The 23,708-nt window shown below is 40.7% G+C and overlaps 1 protein-coding gene across 1 annotated transcript; it reads right to left on the minus strand.

Moving 5' to 3' along the window:
* Positions 1-47: 47 nt before the first annotated feature.
* MFN1 (mitofusin 1) lies at positions 48-23,639 on the minus strand. The gene is made up of 18 exons (XM_084291978.1): positions 23,564-23,639; positions 23,108-23,229; positions 22,132-22,267; positions 19,357-19,519; positions 18,586-18,710; positions 16,898-17,006; positions 14,085-14,192; positions 13,548-13,701; positions 13,356-13,423; positions 9,357-9,478; positions 8,537-8,663; positions 8,141-8,245; positions 7,073-7,175; positions 5,827-6,056; positions 5,159-5,314; positions 4,457-4,653; positions 2,969-3,103; positions 48-2,167 (listed from the first exon to the last, which is right to left on the minus strand). Exons 2-18 carry the CDS (start codon positions 23,220-23,222, stop codon positions 2,098-2,100), a joined length of 2,223 nt encoding a protein of 740 aa, XP_084148104.1. The 5' UTR covers positions 23,223-23,229; positions 23,564-23,639; the 3' UTR covers positions 48-2,097.
* Positions 23,640-23,708: the final 69 nt, after the last annotated feature.

Raw genomic sequence — 23,708 nt, forward strand, 5'->3', positions numbered from 1 at the left:
TATTTAATGGCGATTGTCACCTGTCCTAAAAATCAAGATCCTTGCAGTGGCAGTGGCTCTGAAGTGGAGAGAGCAACAACATCAACTGCTCTTGCTTTTGGTGAGCCTGTTACATGTGCATGTTGAACAGCAGAATGTTATGCAAGTAAGTAATTTGCCCTTATGAACAAATGATTAAGGCGATTTTTTTCCCCTCAAAGGACTGTGGCTTTTTTTTTTTTTCAGCCTAAGAAAGAGGCTAAATAAACTGAAGGGCCTGCAAATACTACAATAAAGGGAGCTGGAAGTTAGCCACCAGTCCTGGAGTGGAAAAACTAGGCTTTACAACACTTACTCATTCTTAATATCAGCATTTGTGTTGCACAGCACTGCTCTCTTAAGGAGCAGCCATTTCCCGGTTCTGTAGCTCTAATTACTTTCTCCAAACCCCAAATACAGTGCACAGCTTGCTAGTCTGCTGGAGGAAACGAACAAAAAAAACCACACACATAAAACTCAACCTCAAAAGTTATAGGTTTTGTCCTAGAATGTACACATGAAAACAGTGGCATGAATTTTCATATTTGAGACAGCTGTCAAATAATTTTACTAAAGCAAAGGGGAGACAATATTTTTTTAATAAATAATTATAGAACACATGCATTTAAAGTTTTATCTTCATACAATGTCCGTTAAAAAAATGCTCCAGAAAAGAGCATTAATACATATCTGTAACCTCATATACAAGAGGGCTGGGCTGTTAATCATTTTCATATTTCACAATTATTTCCCTCAGAGAACCTGAGACACTTCATGCATACTGCTAAAGACAGTTTCAAAACAGCCATGCTTCTGCTAGCACAGTCAAAAACACACACCACAATACATCATGGTGGAAACAGTGCTCTTAGTCTTCAAATTACTAATAACCTACCTCTCTAGCATTAGCTTTTAAAATGTATTCCTTTTAGGATAGCCCTTTTCACTGGAAAATAACAAATCTCTACCTCTTAGTAATTGCTATTACTCATTTGTAAGTATTTCATTTACTCACATTAATACTTCCATAAAAATATATAAATATTCTGAAAAGGCTTTCTCTTTCAAAATAAGTTATTTTTAAAAAGTCTGGTTAGAAAATATGAAGGTGTTAAGTGATTGCCGATGTCAGCAGCAATTTTAAGAGGCTTTGCACTGCTGGGGGCGAGCAATGGTAAAACCACTCAAACGTACCTGTCATAGGCCTCACCTCGAAGACCTCTGCCCTATGGCAGCGCCAAGGAGCTGTTCAGGACCCGACATGAGCAAAAACTGTCGAGCGCAGCCTCCATCTGCGCTGTGCCCAAAACGCCCCTGGCTGCGCTATCTCTGCATGGTGGTGCCCCCACCAGCCTGCAGCTCACCTGCACGCAGGTTCCAGTAGTGCTTTCAGAGGCAAGTGACCCTTCCACCCCTTCACCAACTACGTTTACTTCATCAATGCCACCTTACCTACACGCAGTAGCCAGCAGGGTGACTGGAGGCCACTGCATTTCATTAGTGACTGCTGTACAGTTTAGCATCTTTCATTTCCATTCAAAGAGGAACCGCTCCACGACAAAATTTCACTCACTTTTAGAACAGTCAAAGAGTCCTTTCCCCATGCTAGACTTTGTACTTCCCTTCAATAGAACACAAAAACAAAACAACCGTAAGTGAAAGAGCAGCATCCTTCCTCCCTGGCTATTCCTCGTCAACTGATAACAGGAGACGGTGATAACAGTGTTAAGTTTTCTCTCCCTGCATAAACTCCTCCTGGATGCCAGGAAGTGAGTGCCACTGCTAAATATTAATGAAAACCAAAAGGGATATGGGTTTTTATTGTCAAGTGCCCAAAGAAATTTAGTGTTTAAGGATAATTCTTAACCCAAAATCAGCAAAAACAAACATAACACTCTAAGTCCCACAGCTCTTAAGTTTGGTTCACCATCAGAGTTCAAAACCAGTTTTATAATAATTAAGTGTAATCAAAGTAACATTAAAAATATAATAATTTCATGCAACTCCACAGAGAAGTGTCATCTGTAAAATTTCTACTTTGTCCTACAAAGGATCACCGGGAAAGTTACCAATGATATTTTATTTACTCTTTTGAAGAAAGTGTTTTGTAAAGCGATCTAGTTCATTCTCAAGGTGAATGGCTTTGTTTCTGTAAAACAAACAAAAGCAGTGAATTTACTTCAGTGCAGCACTACCACAAGACACATCAAGTGCTTGACTTCTATTTCGCAAACCCACAGCGCTGAGAAAACCTGGTCAGAGCCCTGAATGTTGCAAGTGCAGCACCAGGCCAGGCAGCGGAAGGCCAGCAGCTGTCTGCCAGGGGTTGCTTCTTCCCCCAGGTCTCCCCGGGACCACCCTGGTACCGGGACCTTTCCCACCCTCAGCATTTAACTTAGAGGTTCTGCAGCATCAGGCAGGCGCTCAGCACTGCTCCTCACACCACCCCCTCAGGCTGTTCTTGCAGCACTGGGCATTGATCTGATCGAGCTCGTCAGTGCCCGAGATCCAAGGGGCAGCCCGCAGCAGGGGCAGGTTACAGCAGGGAGAAAACATGAGACTAAGAATGAGGCTGCTCCTGAGTCCCTGAACCACTCACTGCTGGAAATTCTGCTCTGTAAACACCTGATGCTGGTAATAAAAGAAAAAAGGTACTCAACGGAATGGCTCAGTGCAGTGTGGCTGCTCCTATGGGAAGGGTTCCTGGGGAAGGTGCCACAGCACTCTATCCGTGGAAGACACGTTCCTGCTGTCTCCCATACAACACAGTAAGGTAAAGATTGACTAAGAGAGGATTTTGGGAGCTTTGCTCAGCCACCTAGCTACAGGGCACATAACCCTTCTGCCCCTGTGATGACCTCGCTTTCAGCCTGAAGTAACAGTAAGCACCAACCTCACAGCGACCAGCAGGGTTAGGAATTGGTTCCTGGCCGGTCACACCCGGACTTACCGTAGTTGCTTGGAGCTGCTCTGGATGTTCTCCAGCTGATCTATTTCTTTGGAAAGCCGATCGATTTCTTTTTCCAAGTTTTTCTGGGTAATATCCACCTGCTGACAGAGCCGGGCAAAAGTAGTTGCCATTTCCCTAAAGGAAAAACAAGTTTGTAGTCAGAGTTTACAGATGCCTGCCACAAAAATAATACGTGATAAATGGCAGCACTGCAGCATGTAGAACACGGCAATCAAAGTCTCCAGCTGCCAGAAAGATTACAGGACAGCAGAAATCAGGAGAATTAGGTACTTTTCACATTTAAAAAGTAACCTTGAACATAGAAATGTTCAGTCTATGCCAACATCACGCCTGGCAATTTTTCACTGAGTACCTACAGGTATTGAGTCTGAGACTGGGGCTGCCAGGAACACGTGCCCCGAGCAGCCAAGTGCTCTCTCATGCCACAGCCCGTGCCACACTGAGTGCTCTGCTCACGAGGGGCACGTGAGCACTTTGCAGGGCAAGGTGAGTAGGAGAAGTGCCCCAGACGTGCAGAGACACCCCCGTCCTACTTGCCTCTTCGGTCCTGTGTTCCCAAGCTAGGTCCCAAGACTCCTTCTCAAACAAAGGAAAAAACAAAACAACAACAAAACACTGACACCACCCCAGGACAGCAAGCAGGCTCTCCCACAGAGCAGACAAATCTTCTGATCTCTACTTCACCTCACTGGAGCTTTGGTTTGAGTCCAGCTCGTCCATGTCCTCACAGAGACACAATGCTGCTGGACACGGGGATGATTCTCTTTCCTCATCTGAAGCTGAGCTTTGTGCTAGTAAAGCACTGCCTGGGCTACACAGGAGAGGTGTTCTGCACCCTGCTGGTTAGAGGTCTCATTTAGCAGGCCTACTCTGCTGAAGTAACAACTGAATCAAAACAAACTCAACAGGGCAGGCTGCGGGAGCCAGTCACCCAACATTACTCTGCAGAGACAGGTGGAAAAACATTTGGCAAAGACACAAAAAACTTTGAACAGCTCAGGTCTCTTCAGTTCCTTTTCTGCGAAGCAGAAGAACCATGACCAGCTGCTTAAAACCTGGCCATACCAACACTTGAGGCAGAAAACAGAACAAATGCTCACAATTAAACCAACTCCGGGCTCACAGTCTGAAGTGATTCAATGCTCACCTCAAAGCAGACAAATTCAGCCTCTGCTGGAACCGAGCTAAGTCCCATGTCTTTGCAGTGAAGTGTTGCACAGAGTCTAAGACTGATTCTCACATGCAAACATACACACGAAGAGGCATGCACTGCCCTTTCCAGGCATTAACTTCACACTCTAGAAACCCCCTCCTAACAACATTGTGTGTGTCCCTCACGATAAACGCCAAGGGACCCTGAAGCTGCAGGGGCATTCTGCTGCCTCCCCACACCACGCACAGCCGGTGCCCACCCCAGGCCAACCCGACGTTTCCCTGGGTGCCTGGCAGCGCCGCTCTCATACTCACTGTTGCACCTGATGGCTGCAGTTGGCACTCGTAAGACTGACGATCATCTGCAGCTTTTCGGTAGCGTAGTTCACAAACTGCTGCTTGAAGGCTCTCTCTTTTGCTTTAGTGGTCCAAGTTAGCCTCTCATAGAGATACAACAACCCATACATACTCAGGGAAAGAGAGATGAGCTTCCAGCCTACTGTTCTCCAGATCTGGAAAAGAAGAACCATTAATGTAAGAGTTGCCCTATAGAGTGCAATCAGTAACCTGACTATAAAGAAATCGAATTCCACCCATTTTTATGTCATCTGCATGGCCCTTTCACCAGATTAGTTTGGGCAATGTATTGCTGTAGAGCAATACAGCTATACCCAGATACGCTGATACGCTGTTGGCACAGGGCCTCACAGAAGCCTCACTGCATTCTAATGAAGGAGGACGGAGAAAATAAAGCTCCCACCAATTCCAAACTATGTAAGGAACCATCAAATCATCCAACGCAGAGATAGAATACAGCACATGTCCAACTATGCTCAAAGTAATTAGAGCAATTTTCTCACTACAAATTGATTCCTCATACCCAGTGTACACATCTGGCCCAGCTGTCAATAAGCCATTCCATGCTCCATGCTGCACGTTACAAAACCCCACACAGCAGAGAATGGCCTCATCTTTGCCATCACTCCCAGGACAGTGAATGGTACTAAGACTACTTGCCACTCCGCCAACAACGATGATGCTCATAGAGGTCCGTGATGTCAGCGAAGCTAAACTCATTACCAAGGGAACCATAAAATCATCCTGTGGTGTGTTCTCTGGAGTTAGGGCAGGAAGGCTGGCAGCAGACGGGGTGGTAGCTAAAGGACGAGGGATCTAGAAGAGTGGAATACAGCAGCCTGAGTAAAAAGCATCACGGGACTATGTAGCAGATTGTTTTTATTTTGTTTTCATATATTCAGGATTTGATTCATTTAAAGGGAACTTTTCAGCACAGAAGTCTGCTCCTGATAAGCAGAAGAGGTTCTGAGAGTTCCTTGCCAAATGGGGACCAGGTTGGAATACGATTTTTGTCCTGGACTCTGGCTCTGCTGTTAGAATGCCCAAGTTACAAATCAAAAGGTTAACCAGAGGGTTCAATCCAAAGCAAAACAGAACTCGGATAACATCTGCAGGAAGTTTAGGAAAGGTTTTTTGTTCCCTTTTAACCCCGAATATAATCAAATAAAAACAACCCTCACCAAAAGTATTTCACACAACAGGGCTAAGGGAAAGTAACAGCAAGCAGGTAAACAGCAGAAGTTAATAAAGTTATAAAAAATAAAAATCAATATAACCTCAATAAAGTAAAACAAGGCACTTGTCAGCCTAGTCTCTGAAACACTCACTGGTAAGTTTGGATCTGCCAGTCCCAGTAGTACTCTCTGAGCATGTTTAGGACCCAAGAAACGGTTTACAAGTGAAGTCCATCCCAAGGAGAAGTGGAACATGATATCCTCTTGGAAATCCGCACAAAGACTATGACAGTTTAGGTCATAGCTAAGGTCAAACCTCCTGCATGGAATTAGCAAGTGGAGCTGATTCTGAGCACCAGAAGGCAACAACGGTTTCAGATTTTCTAAAAACGAAACAGAAGAATAAAGATGAGGTAACATTGAAAGCTTCAGCATATTCACAAGTAGAATCCTTTTCCTGCTGACTAGCTTTGTGAACTACCAAGAATCTAAACTGACTTTTTAAACAAAACAATAAGGAAAAAAAAACATCAGTGGGCATTTTAGCAGTCTCGATCCTAACAGAGCAAGCAATTTATTGCTCTGATAAAACAGACACATAAAATCAATGCGTAGAGGAAGCACCACAGGAAAAAAAAAAAAAAAAAAAAAAAAAGACAAATTAACTAAAAAACCTCTAACTCTGGTCAAAAGGTAAGGATGGACTAAGCCTGTTGGTGGCACCATACAGAAAAGTCATTGTTATGGAGTAAGATGGCTTTGTGTAATTGTTATTGAGTAAGAAGGCATCACGTAATTAAATGATCTCGCTCTGAATCTTTTATTACCGGAAACAGATCAGAGCAGAACTGGATACGCAATAAAGTTATTACCAAAACAAACTCAACACCTCAGAAACACAGAGTGCCAAATATAGGACTGTAGCACAAAGGTTTTGTGAAACTACCCTTGTTTTGTACTCAGAATCTGGAGGGACACAGAGAGAAGCCTGTGTTGTAAAAACATTATCTGTTAATTAGCGTATTTCATAAATCTGTTGTGGAAGACACAAGTATAAATGGGTTTACATGAGGATTAGGCAAGTTCCCAGAGGACAGGTTTATTATTACTTGCTTAAACCCTTCATTCAGATGAAGTATTCCGGTTCAGAAGTCCCTCAGCTGGGGACAGATCACTCTATTTACCCTGGCTCATTATTTTTCTCCCCAAGCAGCTGTGCTGGTTAATACCAGAGACAAAGTACTGGGCTAAATACACAGTCTTCATCTACGATGGCTTTTCCTTTACCATTTTTTAGTGTTAACGTTAAATCATGATCATAAAGATTTTTTTAAAGCATATTTTTTTTAAATTGTCTTCCTCTAAACAAGAAGTCAACATTTTATCTTCCTCATATTACCAATCATTTCCTGCTGTGACTGATGCATTGACTGGTTGACTTCACTGGAGCAACGATCAGCCAGGTTCTTTCCCAAACCATCTTCTATATGCTTGTTGAGTTCCTGAAGTTTCAGAAAGAACATATGCTCATCAATTTCTATTCAGCTCATCAATGGCATTATACAGTTCAGAAACATGTTAAACACTAATGCTATTATTTGCAGTGGCAAGAAAAGCAGGTTACCATGAAAATACCCTACTTTTAAATAGCACACTGTGACTGAAAATCTAATTAAAGTGACACGAAGAGGATTTCTCTAGGCCTGTAATCATTAAAAGGCCTATGGAAAAGCCTGCGTTTTCAACACAAATGAAGAGCACACCACCACCACAGGTCAGAGCATTTCCTGTCATCATTTGATGGGAGGCGATTTCACTGGTAGAGATAAGCCACTGCCATCAACAGCTACGAAGGTCTGCTCCGCGCATTTTGCAGAGCCAGGACAGGGCAGACCACCTTAGAAACAGCATTCCCATGGGATCAACAAGGTTGAAACAGGTGGGAGTTATGACATTCATTGGCAGCAAAAGCTGAGCAAAAGATTAAACTTACAGGTGGACGCTCTTTTAAAATACTAAGTTTGAGCAGGAAATTTTAAATTAGTATTTAATGAAAACTTGTGTGTTGTTTTTTTTTCTTTTTACAAAGCTTTTGGAAAAAAAATAAAACTTCAGGTATTTGCAAACTCCTTTTATTTTTTGTTCTATTTCATTTTAGGAGTGGTGGAAATTGCTTATGTAAGGTCTTAATTTAATACAAGTGAAGACAAAAGCAGTATTTCAGTGAATTAGTTTCAATAACAACTCTAGTAAAGAGGTGGTTGAAAAAAATCTTTCTATAGACAAAGCAGAAAATATTTTCAACTTGTTGTGGCTTTAAAAAACAAATATGCATGTCACAAAGCACAAATTATGTAGTGCTTAAATGAAGCATCGCATAAAATGATATGCAAATTATGAAAATACAGAAGTAAAAATTGTAAGACAGACAAAGAGCCTGGCTTCAAGCCCATGCAAGAGAACTTACCGTCTTATAGAGCTTCAACACTTGAGGAGAAGGGTGAAAATCTGAATAAAATTCATCAACTAAAACTGAAAGTCTGCAGATCTCATCGGTCATGGCAGAGGAGACCTGAAAGACAAAACAATTGTGTTTCTCCTGCCTTTTCCAGCCAGAGTGAAAAAAAACAACCCAATTACCTGACATTCAGGAAGGACTGTCGTTTTCCTTTTCTTTTTTTTGAAAAGGCACATGCTACACATCTGATGAGTGTTAGTAGAAGACTGGATATAATTCACTCCCTCTTACGGAAACAAACTCACCTGATCAAACAGGTTTCCTACCAAGTATGCTAGAATTTAAAGAAGGGAAATAAATCGCTTCCTTACTTGACTAGAAAACTGTCCTCTTTGCCTTACTTACTTTATTTTCTACTTCCTCAGTTACACGCTTGATTTTTTCCTTAGTATCTTCTGTCAAAATGTTCAGCTGATTTCGAACAAAGTCCAACCGATCCTTCTGATCTTCTCGCTCTTCCATTGAGTGGACTCTTAACAGAGCAGAAAGGAAATCACCGTCACCAGCAGGTATTCTCCCCAAAATGAAACAAGCACGTACCGTCAGGCACGAACCATCTAGCTTATGGTTTACTGACAGCCAAAGAGAATCCAAAGTGACAGTGGCTGAGCAAAGCAAAGACACTATTTCAGAACGACTGAAATTTAGGCATTGAGTTTACAGGCACATTTACAGGCTGCATTGATTGAACATGATGCCAATGACTGGGTTTTGATAAATCTTAAAAAGCAGCATTTGGACTTGGAATACTTTTGTACACCTGTTGTGTATACCTCTGTACATAATTACAACTAAATATAGAGGGAGGAGAAAAAAAGGCCTTTAATAATTAGCCTTCCCTATGCAGGCCCAAACATCACTGCTGAGATGTTGGATACAACTAGAGAAAACTTGTAATTTCAAATAATTTTGAAAAAAGATCGGAAAACCCCCAGACTGCAAATCATTAACAGGGAATAACAAAGTAAACCAAGAGCCCTATACAGAAGTCCCAGACACAGGTGAACAGGAGTGCGACTGACAGGCCAGAGAAGTTCTTTACTTCTTACCAACAGAGATAAGTGATTTTTACAGTCCATAATGGCCCAAGGAAACCACCAGCATAGACATGGCTCCTCAGAGGATCTGGAGAAACCACAACCAACCAGCCCTCCAGCCCACCTACCTTTTCTCTGCTGCTGCTACGTTTATGGCGTCCATAATGTTTTTCACAGTATCTATTATCTGTTTAGCTCTGATAGTGTGCTGTTCAAACTTGGTTTTCACGGCTGACTGCGAGATACACTCCTGCGAGGGGCCCAAGCCACAACACATTACTGCAATTCCATACCAACACTTTCTGGAATTTCTCTGTCAGAAAGCACTTGCTGCTACTACCATGAACTTAAACCCATGGGAAATAAAAAGAGAAAAAGTGTATAGAAATCAAAAGAGAACAGAACTGAAATCTCAAATTAATCTACAGCAGCAAATCTGTACCTCCATGTTCATTCACAGTAATGTGCATAGGTTTTTTGTTTAAAATAAATAAATAATGGAAACAGAAAAAGCAAACTCAGATGTCTACATAAGATAAAGCTAGCTCTTCTGAAAATTTTCCAAGCTATCCCTTTAGAGTTATGAAACTCTAACACGAATGCTGGCAATATTGCCTAGCTTGTGGTTTGTTTGTTTTTCAATAAATACTCTTAGCTTCCAGCTTCGTTTCAGTGTCAACACAAATTTTACATGCTCATGTCACACTGACTCTCCAGGCAAAAATACACAATTAGGAATAGGAGACAAAGATTATCTCACAAGACAGAAAAGTTGCTAAGTAGTCCTTAAAATATTAGCTCCTTTGCAGATTATTGCCGTGTTAAGCACATCAGCAGAGAATGCTCTGAAGTGAGAGCTTCTGATGAATCTGCAACCTCCAATATCGTACAGGAACAGTTAAAGAACACCGACTGAAAAGATATGCAAATGTTCAACCTGGGCAGAAGCAAATCAATTGTTGCAAACTGTAAATTAAGACTTCGATTTTTTAAAGCAACTGCACATCATGGGTTATGTAGCCAATAAATGGCGTTGGAGCTCAAGCTGCCGTAGGTCACAAAAGAGCAGCATCTTCTGTATTAGGGGAAGGAAAGCAAGCACCTAGTTCCTTTGCATCAGATCTGTTTTTTCTTGGTGGTGGTGATGTTTTTGTTTGTTAATTGCTCTTTATCTGTGCATACACCTTTCGGAGCATTTAAGCTGCTTTGTAAAGATTTGCCTATGACCTTAGCATATGCTGTAAAAACAAATTTCAGCTAACTACAAATAATAGATCAAAGCAAAATAAACAAAATGGGTGAAATATATTCCCTGTTCCTCGATGAAGCAGATCTAGAAATCAGCAATGAAAGGCCAGAGTTTCAGAAATATCAGCACATTGTTAGAGCTAGACTAGACACAGAGGAAAGTCTTCCCAACATTGGTATGTGGTAGATAAAAGGACGACAGCCACTCACAACACAACCAGAAAATCCAAGTTAGAGCACTAGGAAAAACACAGAGGTTAATTATACGACTGGGAAAGGTAAGAGGAGGAGAGTAACATTTTTGCTGATAGTCTGTAAATAAACATTTACTGAAACAAAGATAGAAGCTGTGTTTCAATAGCATAATCAAAACCAGCTACCTTCCAGCCAACTTCCAGTACAGCAAGAGAGACTTTTAGTGCACAGCCTGCTATAATCCCATACGGTGTTAGGGAAGGATTCAGCAGTAGCACACTAATTCAGGCTGTGTCACTGACTCCGAGTAACAGCTGGGATTATTCTGCCCTGCCTCCCTCTTTCCCAGACCATTTCTGTTAGCAGGTTTGTGAAGCAACTCGACAAACACCACAACCTGAGGCACACTGGCTTTTGTTTTTATGTAGAATATCCCCTATAGACTACTACATACGGTGAACGATACAAGACGTTTTTTTGGTCATTTTGATAAGGTATTTCTACATATCTCATTGTAAAATTTCAGAAAAAAAAATATACACAAACTACTTTCCATTATTCCACAGCATGAATGGTTGAAATTTTCCTATTATCATTGCAAGCTAGCACTGAAAGGTTGCTTCTAGACTTTCTAAGATTCTAGCAATACTAAGCTCCTACCAGTCTCGGGATGGACAGGTTTTCCCACTGGGGAACTGGTACTAAAATCCCGAAACTGGGAGTACTGGAGAAGTAACAGCTCCCCCTCTCAGCACTCGTGGAAAAGAGGAAGAAGCTGGCCAGTTTTTAATGCAGTGAAGACAAAAATCACGGTGAGAAAACCCAGCAGGAGCAAACACAGCAGATACAGTCAGTGGGAACAAGCAGACAGGTGCATAAATGAGGTGAGGAGACAGCTTAGAGATATGACCTGGATGGAAGAGAGCAAGAGACGTGGGAAGTCTGAGCAGGGCACCCGAACAGGGTAAGGAGCAAAGGGCAAGGAAGACAGACTGAGGCAGGGAAGGTTAATTGTTGACAAGAACAGACAGAAGCATCCCTGCTCTCGCCCCTTCCCTTTCACAGACTGGAGTGTAATCCACGATTCTTGGGACCTGCAGCTCCTCTGTCAGGAAATATAAGTAAATCCAAAATGCTTTAGCGAGAAGTGCTTAGGCTGTACTCACAGATAAACACCATCAAAATTTTGTCTAGCAATGCATAAAGCATGGTAGCAAGTAGAATTTTGTTCCCAGACTGAACACAGAAAATTCTACCTGACGTACAACATTTTTGTTAATACATGACCTAGTGCTGGTAAACATCAGCACATTTTTGTTATCAGTGACTTTATCAGCTCAAGTGCCAGTAATTTGAGAGTTAGATCTGAAGATTTTAGAGTTGGTAAACCACTTAAGTATCAGCCTTGCTTACAAATGAAATGCTATTGTAACGTAGGAAACTGCCCACATAACTGTAAGAGACTGTAGAAAAAAGTGCAAAAACACATGGCAGTAATTGAGTTATAAGCTTAATTTCCACTTTTTTCCTACTGATTTGAAGTTTTCTACTATAATTCTAGGGACTAAAACTGCAAACAAAAATGCAAGTTTGGCTACAACAAGTAGTTGCACTACAAAAACAAGAAATTTTATGTCACATGGACTCGTGCCCTGCCTGTATTCTAAACTTATCATTTCAACAACTCAGTCATCTACTACAAGAGCATGGGTAAAGACTGAATGTAAACTTCAGTCTGACATTTTCTTCCTTTTTGCAATTTTTACTAAGGTCATATGTGCTTGCTTGTAATGAAAGAAAAAAAAAATTTAAGGTAATTTGATTTTTAAATATACAGAACAAGAAATTACTGATTGAGGCATGCAAGAGCAGTCTCTAGCATTTGCTGGATAGAAACCGCAGTCATACTTTTCAAGCTTGTGTTGCATGAGATGCGCCAACAAACCCCCCCAGAACAATCGAGGCACATCCAAGATGCCACCTTAAGATAACCAAGAACAGCTTCAGAGTTACCACATTCCGCAAAACGAATTAAATCTATCACACAGAAATCAGCATCATCTGGCGAGACCTACTTTGGAAGCAGGTGTAAACTCCAGCTATGAATGCGGCTAAACTGAGGGTGAAGGATGGATTCTGTACAGCAACGAGGATGCACAGTGTTAGTGTTTAGAGTATCAGCACTAAGAGGTAGATAATGATGATAATTTTAAAACTCTGGCTTTAAGAATGCAAGTAAATATTTAGTTTTACATCAGTGAAACACAACACGTTACACTGTTCGAATCCTGAATTACAGTAATTAATTACACAGCAACAAATTCAGAATAGAATAAGGCTTCCTGAGCAGCAAAAACTTCTGTCAGCTACTGGCCATAAGCCATTAAGAGCACAGTCTCTTTTTGTATCTTTTAGACTATATTGGTATTGAGATTTCTAAACAGGAGCTTAAAGGCCAGTTTTGATCCCTTCTCTCACTAAACAATACTTCTTTTTAACCTGCTATTTGAAGTGAAAACACATGAACAGAGATGAAAGATAAAGCAAAGCTGTCACACAGTTTCAATACCTGACACTCCAACACTTGTTCACACTGGTAACGCTCAGTAAAATTAAGCTAAGCATAAACAGAAGTTACCTTTGCATCAATAAAACAGGTAGTCTAAAATGCCCATCATAAATACCTCAAATATCTGCTCAAAATTTTGAAATTCCTGGAATCTGGTTTGAAATCCTTCAGCAAGCGCTCCACCTGTGAAACAAAACAGACCATAAGGAAGGGAACAATACAGCATAACAATGACTGTATCTTAAATATTTACCAGGTTTTATGATTTTTTTTTTGTATTTGAGGAAAAGCGAGAGTTCCTACATACCACCCTCTGGCATTCCTTGGGCCTTCTGTCTCCTGGCACTGAGAACTTCTTTTGCTGAAACAAAAAAGATGCGATTCCTTGCTTCTACAGGATCAATAACTTTGAGCTCATCAACTAGAAAAGTCAGGCAGCGCTCCATGTGCTGCCTGCGCACCTGAGGAAAAGGTAAAAAGCTCATGAGAAAAAGGCAAAAATTGAGCCACTGTCAAATCAATACCTCAGAGCTGCGCTACCATTACAAAACTAAACGACAATACAAAGATTTTTTTTAAAACAAAGCTTACTGTGGAAAACAAAGGTTCTAAGCAAGATTCCCATTGTGTTACCTGTGTGCATATGCTGCAGTTTGAATTGGACCAGCAAGTTATTTCCATTTTCTGATCTAATAACTTATCCTGTTACTATAACGCAAAGCTGGTGTTTTCATTTTAAGACCTGTATCACTGAAACAATTTAGCATGCTTCATGCATGTGCAGGTCTTTTTTTTTTTTTAATATACAAAAATAATTCCAAATAAGAGCCATCAAGTCACTTACATCTTCCATATATTCTGGTTCTGATGCAGAGGCATCCCATCTATTATTCAGGATGAAGATGTTTGGTTTAGAAAGCCGTTCGTTCACTTTATGGAAAAAATGCTTTTCCTAAGAATTAAAACACAAACAGAAAACTTCCCAAACATCCAAAACAGCCATGCATTTTTCTGTAACAGATTCTGAATATAAACAAGATTTTTTTTAGAGATTCATATTAAAAATAACTCTTTAGCATTAAAACCCACAGATAATCAGCACAAAAAAGGCTTATGTTAGTTCAAAAGTCATTAAGTATCCTAAAACTGAAGCCAATGCTAAGAATTGACATCAATTAGCTGCCGTTAATTTCTCTAAAAGTAGGCACAATTAATAAAATTTCTAAAACAAGTATTTTAGAAAACACTGGAACAAAAAAAAAATCTATTCTTCTATAAATCTGTCACATAATTTGCTCTTTTGTTTTTTTCCTTCTGCTTTCACTCTAACAAAAATTTATCTCCTTCAATTCTTATAGCTTTCTATTAAATTTGTTAGCAATTGTGTGATACACTCACAATATCTGTTGGGGAAGAGAAAGGGAAGGAGCACACAAAACATTACTGTATTTCCTTTTTTTTTTTTTTTTTTTTTGTTTTTTTTGAAGTAAGATGCCTGGCTAAAACTGATGTCTTCCTTTTCTGTACTACCAACATGTTCTTCTCGAACCCACCAAATTTAGTTTCTACACCCATAAACTATATTATATTCGTCATCTCTAATTATAATCTGGTTGAAGAAAATATTAGCTTGAACTACAGGTTAGTTACATTTCCTGTTTGAATTGCATCTTATGGCTTGAGCCACAGGGAAAAGCCTTTTTTAGGATGGAACATTCAGCAAGAAAACAAGCACGTGCTTGAAAACATAATTTAGATCCCGTTCTTGCACCTACCACCCATCTATTTGCTGCAGACATAGTAGGTAAAAACCACGATGGAGTGAATCCCCAGTCAGCACAGCTCTAGCAGAAAAGATCTCTGCTGTTACAAGCTTTTTGAACCTGCAGCAGGTCACCATCAGATATTCTGGACACTGTGCTGGAGATACATTAAGTCTCCATCACTTGGGGAGTAAGTATGCGAAACAAGATTACTGATGCAGAAACGAGAACTTAGTTTAATGAGAATTTATGAAGGACTATCATAAAAATCGTGTTTATGCAGAGAACGTCTGGCTGTATAGCAGCTGCCAAATATTCTCAAACCAGTTACAGCAAAAGGTAAAAATAATGCCTAAGCAAGATGAGAACATAATTACCATATGTTTAACCTGAAGGATAAACTTGTGTAGGCAAAGAAAGAAATTACCATTTGCCACAATGCAAAGCAAAATGCAAATGCTTTAGAGCAGTTATACAACTGTTAAAGGCAACTTTATGTCTACTAAGCTGAAAAATTAAAATTTAAAAAAAGGAGAAAAAAAATTGTTTGCTCAAGTCAAGGCCCCACAGCCACAACTAGAATCTACTTCCTTCCCCTCCAATATGCACCCTGGATACCACTCACCTCTAGATTCTAATGCTAACAAGGTGCTCAGTATTAAATGAGGGTTTAGAGGCATGACAGTTGTAAAAATAAATAAATAAATGAAGAGTTTTATGCTTCAAAGAAATTGCAAGACTATAGGCCAAAAAGCGCCCTTTGTGTGGCATAACAGAAAAGATACAGCCGCAGTTGTGCCAAACCCTGTCTTTGCCTTGAATATTGCCAAAATTCTCTTTTTTTCTTTTAAGTCAGATCTCTTTCATATTTAAGTCTTTATGGATTCAGATCAGAAAACGGAATTGGTTGTCTTTAAACTCACCTTCTCGAATTTCTACTCAATGCAAGGAAACACTGTCTGCATATTCAGACCCTTATTGCATTAAAACTGCCTCAATAATTAGAAAGCTCAAACACTAAATGTCAGAACTATCCTCAGAACAACGATGAGCATTTTATTTGTCTACAGGAAGCTTAATAAAAATCTCCAAGATTTCCCAATAGTGTTGCACAATATCTTGGCATGCACACTATTAACACAGAAACCAATAACACAGAAACCTGATATTGAAATTGTGTGCATTCATAATACTTATAGAAGTTTAGTCAAAACTGGAGATCACTATAAAATTAAAGCAAATCTCTGGGCACGTTTTGAATATCAGAACAGCTTATTTGGCCACCTTATATGCTCTCTTTCTACAAGTCATATAATATTCAGGCTGCAAGGTGTACGGAGGTTCTCTCTCTCTTTTGAGACAGGGCTTTATAAAATAAAGGTGTTAAAACATCTTCAGCTATTCCATGCAACACGACTGCTTATGGCTAGCATCTTCATATGAAAAAGCACAAAGTCCTACAAGGGCAACCTGTAGCACTTGTCCTCAAAACAAGGTATATTAAGGGAATTTACCCCCTTCCAAGGCAAGAACATAAGGAACAAGAAAAATTTCCTTAACCTACTTCATGTATATTCATGAACTTCTGTATGTGAAATCCTTTGTAACTGATTTATTTGATAATACATACAAATCTCTTTGGCTGAGAAATATGGACAAACTGGAAAACAAGAGAAGTGCTACAGGCATTTATTAAAAGGGAAACCGAAAGGACAAATTTCATGCTCAAGTCAGTGTAAGCAAAGCTGGTAAAAACCAGGTTCTGTTTTCCCTAAGGAGGGATCCACCTGCAGCACTTCATGGAGCTTCTGTAAAGGACTAATGGCAGCCTTTCAGTTGTGGAATTGCTGAATATTTAAACAAAACACCAATGTAAAACCATTGCACGCCATACCGTGTTCATGAGAGTTGATTCAGAATTGGCAACCAAGACAAACACATCAGCATCTAAGCAGAATTTGTCAATCCAACTGTCGAGCTCTGTAGTAACGTCTGTGCCAGGGCTGTTGAAAATTGAGACCACAAACTTGTATTTATCCAGCAAAGGAGCGATTCATTTTTAGAAACTGATGAAAATAGATTGGGATTGCCTAAGAACCTTATCGTAAGTCATGAATTTTTATATCTATAGTCTAATGCTTAACTCAAGCTTAAGGCAAAGAAAGAAAAAGTTCATTACCATTTAGCGTATCATTCATTAGACCATCTACTCATTACAAGATGCAGTTTAATGAATAAACATGCAGATCGTAATAGCTAAAAAAGTAACAGGCAGTCTGTCAGAAATCTAGGCAGTCTCACAGAATGGTCTTCCTCCCCATATCCCATGTTTAGGTTGTAACCAAAAAGAACAGTTGTTCATTAAAAATTTTTCCATTAATAAAAGCCTAATTAAATTAATAGATCTATGCACAGCTTGCATAATATAGTGACAATTAAAATGAAATTAGGACTATAATGCTGTCAGTTTTTCAGGACTAAGTGGAAGATGATCACGTCCTGTTGGCAACAGCTCAATTATTCCTGGTTCAAATTTGCTTTATATAAAAGGTGATTTTCTTCTTACGAGTACCTGTTCTTAGATTTCAGGCTGCTTTCTTTTCTTTTAAGATTTCACCTTTAGCAACCAAGACTGTGCAGATTAAATCACGTCTAGTACCATACCCAGGCAAGGATCACTTCTGGGCTTCCAGCACACCTCTGCTATGCAGACGTCCCCAAGGAAACAGCACAACTGCGTAAGCTCAGAGGTCCATCAGTACGTCAAACAAAGCAGCACCAGCCTTCGCCAGCCAGGCTGGCGTTAGTACTGACACGAGATCTGAGTTTGTACCCCAGAAACACTGACAACTTCCAGTGATTTCAACGGTGCAAGATTAGAGATGCAACAAAAAGCACTACTTACAAGTTCACTCAAGAATAAAATCTCTATTGCATTCACTTAGTAGGTATAGATCACCTGGCAGTTTGATTTTTTATTTTTTTTTAAACCAGTTTATAGCTCAAAGAGGCCTGGAATACTGACATTTGACACAGATAAACTAAATCTTTCAGGATTCTTTTATACACAAACAATGGGAAACACAATCCCAACATGTGGGCGCACAGAACCAACTACAGCAATTGTTTTGCAGGCACTCATTACTGTGGTATGCAGGTACTGCAACTCTTAGAAGAAGCTTTAAGATACGAAGTCCAGACTGTTTGCACTTCATGTGATCAGTCTGAAGCCCTTAAGGACCAGGAATGCGCAGAAGGTTTATAGTTGCTGCAACAACCCTATGCATGCTCCCATAGTGTTTGTTTTAAAAGTGGCAGTGTACTCAGCCAAAAGCTAGTCCTTTATACAGCTGATCACAAGACACCTGTGTGTTCCAACTGCTGCAAGGCCAACATCACTGGAGCGATGACAGGCAGCACTATATACAGAAGAACAAACTCTGCACTACTGATATAAAAAAAAAAAGCCTCTCAATAATCCTGCAGCCCAGTAGCCATACCACAAGCAAACAGTAAACCTCTTTATAAATATTACAGTGGTTTATTTATTTGAGAAAGTCCTTATTAAAACAGAGAACATACCTGTCCACTAAAACCAAATCATCTCTCAGCAGGGCACACTTCGACTTGGGCCAAAAGACATGGACAAGACAGCCAGCTTTCAAATCTTTATCCATGTGAAGTGCATGAGCAAGCTGATTGACCGTCTATAAAGAGCATAAAGAAGACACACATGCAATACGCACCACAAACGTGTCTGTAAACAACCCGAATTTGGTTCTCAAGCAAACCTGTCATATAGAGTAACAGAGTTCATACTTCAGGTGAATATTTGTTAATTTTAATTTATTTTTTAAACCTCTTCAGACTCACTGCCATCTAAAGAATGAGCTGTGCTTTGAAAACCAAACAGGAGTTTCACTGCAGCCACAAAGTGGTATTCCTTACAGGGCTAGAATTTGCAATACGGAGAGTTGGCACAAATTTGCCTCAGAGGTTTAACACATTAACGTGAGCAATTAAATAAGGTAAGCGCCGTAAGGCCAAATGAGAGCAATGTTCCTAATCTTCAGCAAGTAACAGAACTTACTGTCAGTCTGTAAAAATAGATCTCTCAAAATAAGCTATGCCACAAGGAGACACATGCTAGTTATTTTCCTTGAAATATCCAGGAAAATTTTTGAAGTAGAATATTTTCATTTATTAGTTATTCCTTCCTGAATAAGAACTTAAAAATATGTAATGAGTTAGACTTGAAACTGTTCTTAACAGACAGGTCTTTGGAGAACTGGATACCGTGAAAAGTACAGAAATAATTCAAAATCATTCACAGAAGTCATTCAAGAGCTCTACCTTGACGCTCTTCTTTTCGTCAGATCCTTCTGTCATAAGATAAGCCTTATCTCCATCAGTCCCTTCCACGCTGAGGAAGCAGTTAGTTGTATGGCCGATCCCACTGGGCAGCACCTTATCCCACAGCATGGCATTAATGACCGAACTCTTCCCACTGCTTGTTCTAGAGGGTAAGAAAATAGCAGCACTTTGAGCAGAGTACAGCAGCATTAAACACACCTTTGTTTTGAACTGAACGTGCCCCCTTTAACCACGTTAGACCCAGATTTTGCTAGCTGTTTGGAGTGATTCAGCATCAAGCCAGTAGCACAGCTTGCCAGAAAATAGTAGAAAGTGCAGGAAAAGTTCATCTGAATAGCAATTCCAAAAATCTTTCTTGATACCAACACTGCCTACCCAAGCAAGAAAGCAAATTGCCATTTGCATAACTCACACCAGCTGAACAAGCCCAACCTGTACTGGGAAGCATGCCTGTATCTGCCATACCTGAATCTACATTCGGCATTTGTAAAATCTGCACCAGAAGAAGCATCTAGCCTAAAATGATGCCTTTGACCAACTTGAAACAACTGTTAAGTCACAGTACCCTGTCCCACATCAGGGGGCAGCCTGCCGGTTTCTTTGTGCCAGCACTGGCAGCCCTGCAGAAAAGGACTGACTAAAAATCTGCGGAGCATTTTGGGCAGGATCATGTTTTGATCAGGTAACTATTCCACATGCCTCTCACAGCAAAGCTAAGGGAATTCCAGGGATGCCAGAGGACATGAGGAAAAGGTTGCATGACAGGGGCAGAGAAGGACCACGCTCAGATCATTTAACTGACAATAACCTCAGCCTAATGAAGACCTCCAAAGGAAGACGTGAAGCAATGTGCTAAAAATAAAAATTCAAATTTATTTCTCACTTATAACCCTTATAATGCAAATGCCGTTTTTAATCGTGAAACTGAGTCTTGTCCTTATTTCAGAAGGAAAGAAGCAAATTAACCAAAATCTTACTGACCAAATGGAACTGCGTGCCAACTCCTCAGCTCCACAAGAACCTGAAGTTCTCCGCAGTGCCCTACTTTGCTCTAACCCCCTACCCCTCACCCACAGAGACTTGAGGCTTAACTCTTACACAACAGTACAAAGCAAGTGTGGACTGTAATTCATTTCTGGAGCTACTTCAGTGCTCATTGTACAACAGCTTACAAATGTATTCAGAATGTCAGAGGGGGAGTTAAGGTTACATTCATTCTCTCTTTCCTGAACTGAACTTGCAAAAGCATCTTTTAACAAACATTGCCACTTGTAAACGCATTCAACTTTTAACTTTGTGAAATGTCAAGGCTGAGATAAAACCAATTTATTTATCCCAGATCCTTTTATTGTTTTTCTTTAAATAGCTGAACCATTTTTAGAAAAGCAAGGGTACAAACACTACTGTACACATTTTTTTTTCCAATGCTATTACAAAATTTTAAAAATTAGAACATGAAGAGTCATATTCCAGAAAATAGAAGTAACCGCACGTTAAATTTAAGCACAGGGAAATAAAAATAAAAATAAAAAATTTCCTGAAGCAAACTGGGCTAACAGACACCAGGCTAATCAGTCACATAAAAGCATTTGAAAGCACTGGAACCTTAATCTCTTGGAAGGATTTCGCTCTCTAACATATGACTTTGCATTCAGTGAGGCTGATTTTCGGCCTATTTCTACACCGTCCAAAATTTGCAAGAAGAGAATTGCACAATGTGTGGTGCACAGACATTTAGGAGAAGCGTTAAGACTCAGTGAAAACTTCAAACCTCTCCACTATGATGAGAGTGAAAAGCAAAACACAGCACAACTAAAAGCAAACAGAGATACATAAAACTTCAGTGCTTTGGGTCCAAGAACCTGACAGCATTTCTATAAAAAAAAAAAAAAAAGCAAAAACTTTGAAAAACTTTGTATGTAGCAACATATTCTGGGGTGCAACAGAAACTTTTCTCTTTAACTCCCTGTTTTTCTGCAACAAACAATAAAAATACAGCTGAAATGATCCCAAGGTGACCAAAAGTTTTTTTAAAAAAATTAATTGCTATATATATTTTTTTTTTAGTTTTAGAACTGAAGTTAGATTACAAATCAGTAACTTTGGAAGTGTTACCTAAACGTGCAAAAGACCTGATACTCCGTTTGTAATACTACCAGCAAGGACTTTGAACTAGAACTTTCCCTAGTCAGTAATTCATGGCAGCAGAAATTCATATTATGTTCAGATTTATCTGTAAGCCATATAACACACTGCTACTATTATTCCTAACGATGATCACACGGATCTGTTAAACCAATGACACAAGGCAAGTCTCTCTAACAGACTGTTTTTCTTTAGTTGTTTATATGTGGAAACATAAACAGCTCAAAGTTTAGTTTTCAGTACTTACAATAAACATAAACAAAAGTTGTTAACAATAGTCCAGTAAACAAACAAAGCCATCATGTTAAAAAAAATGTGTGAAAGACAACCGACTCATGTCTTCTGAAGTCATATTAAAACAAACAAACAAACAATTTTTTAAATAGTTTATCAATAGAACATGTAACAAGACACATAATTCAGTTACACAAATGGCGCAAGACGGCATCACAGCAGTTAGGTAAGGGTGAGCATGCTTTTATGTATTATGTTTCAAACGATTATCCTGTAATGAAGAACTTATTTGTAGGTTATATGCACTGGAATTAGAACATTAAGCTCTGAAAGACAAGAGAGATCAAATTAAGTTCTGGTAATTTCGTTCATTACCTGCCAAAAAATGCCACTTTCATGTGCCTCCGTGAAAGCACCTCACCGATGACTGCCAGCTTCTTTTTATATGCCTGTATTTTTGCTAGTTCATCTTCTGTTGCTACATGTTCAAGCTCTGGGTTCCTGTATGTTGCTGCACATAGAAAGAAGAAGAAGAAAAAAAAAAACAGATTACATGTTTATGGACACAAGATCTAGATTATCAGTACCTCACATGCCAAAGATCTGTCCAAATTTTTATTATATAGTGGTAAAACAAAATGAACAAAACCCTTCTACAGAATCTGATATTAGACTCCATCATTTGACAAGTCCACACAGCACCTGTGAAATCACGACAAATTGCTGCAGGTGAATCCACAGTCTCTAACTGCTAAAAATAAAACCAATCATGACAGCATCTCATGATCTGAATGACCCTTTCAGCACACCAGGCCATGTTCACAAGCTTTCAGATATGCCCCACTCATTGTGAAGCTCCCCTCTAGAAATCTTGTCACCCAGAGACTGGGCTGTCCTCTCACTGCAGAGCTCACCGGGGACATGAGCAACCAGATCTGTGTGGCAACACATGCACCTCCACATTGCTAAAACTTGCGAGGGTGTAACCGTGGTTTTTTTGCACTATATTGTGTTGATCTACCTTCCTGCTCAATAGTGGGAGAGCCTGTTTGTCCTTTTTTCCTATATAAAAGAAACTGAAAGAAGACTGTAAATGCTGAAGCAGTTCAGCTTTGACCATTGTGGAAGGCAGGCCAAGCTACCTGCCACACGATGCAGATTTTATTAGGATGTAACCATCCTAAGTGCTGCTGCTAGCAGGAGATGAAAACATCAAGTGAAAACGTGATGATTTCTGAAGGTGTACGTTTACCTGAACAGCACATGGCGCTGTATGGTAACACACACTGAGCTACTGCAAAGCAAATTCAAGGCAACAGACTAGGTCCTTGCGTCGGGGATGGAAACCAACCTTCCACGAAAGTCGCTCCCTCGGTGACGTAGTCCAGCAGCTGGTCGAAGATGGCAGTGATGGTCTTCTTCGCCAGCACGAAGTGCTTCAGCGGGGACACCGCGGCTTCTGCCATGGCGTGCCTGCGGGGAAAGTCACCTCAAAGTGACCAGGCACCCAGGAGCACCCGTGTAAGCGCGAAACCACGCGTGTTCTCCCCCGCTAATTACAAATTTAAACAAGGACGCGACCGGAGGAGCGCACCGGGGGGCACCGACCTCTCCCTCACGGCGCCCCCGTGACGAGCCCGAACCCTTCACCCGGGCACCACCACGGCAAGGGCAGCCGCCGCGCGGAGCCGTGTCCCGGAGCCAGGGGTCACCCCGCGGCACGGCGCTGCCCTCCCGGCCGCCCGCAGGCCGCAGCCTCCGCCCGCCTCAGGCCTAGGCCCAGCCCCGGGCCCAGCCCCGCCGTTACCTGGCAACGGCCGCGGGGCCCCGCTCCGCCGCCGCCTCCCGCCCCGCCGCCACCGGGCCGCGCGCGGGCAGCGCTTCCGCTTCCGCCCGCTCCCGGATCCGCCGGTGGGGGCGTGGCGGCCATGTTTAGTGAGGGGCGGCGGCCG

This window comes from Netta rufina (assembly GCF_964035555.1).
Source record: "Netta rufina genome assembly, chromosome: 9".
NCBI classification, from domain to species: domain Eukaryota; kingdom Metazoa; phylum Chordata; class Aves; order Anseriformes; family Anatidae; genus Netta; species Netta rufina.

Bases quoted from the DNA above. Each gene is read 5' to 3' on its own strand.
- MFN1 (XM_084291978.1), bottom strand. From the start codon at position 23,222: ATGGCAGAAGCCGCGGTGTCCCCGCTGAAGCACTTCGTGCTGGCGAAG. The intron at 22,268-23,107 runs GTTGGTTTCCAT...TTCTATGTGCAG, and splicing joins GGGAGCGACTTTCGTGGAAG to CAACATACAGGAACCCAGAG. The intron at 2,168-2,968 runs GTAAGTCCGGGT...TTTGTTTTACAG, and splicing joins AGCAGCTCCAAGCAACTACG to AAACAAAGCCATTCACCTTG.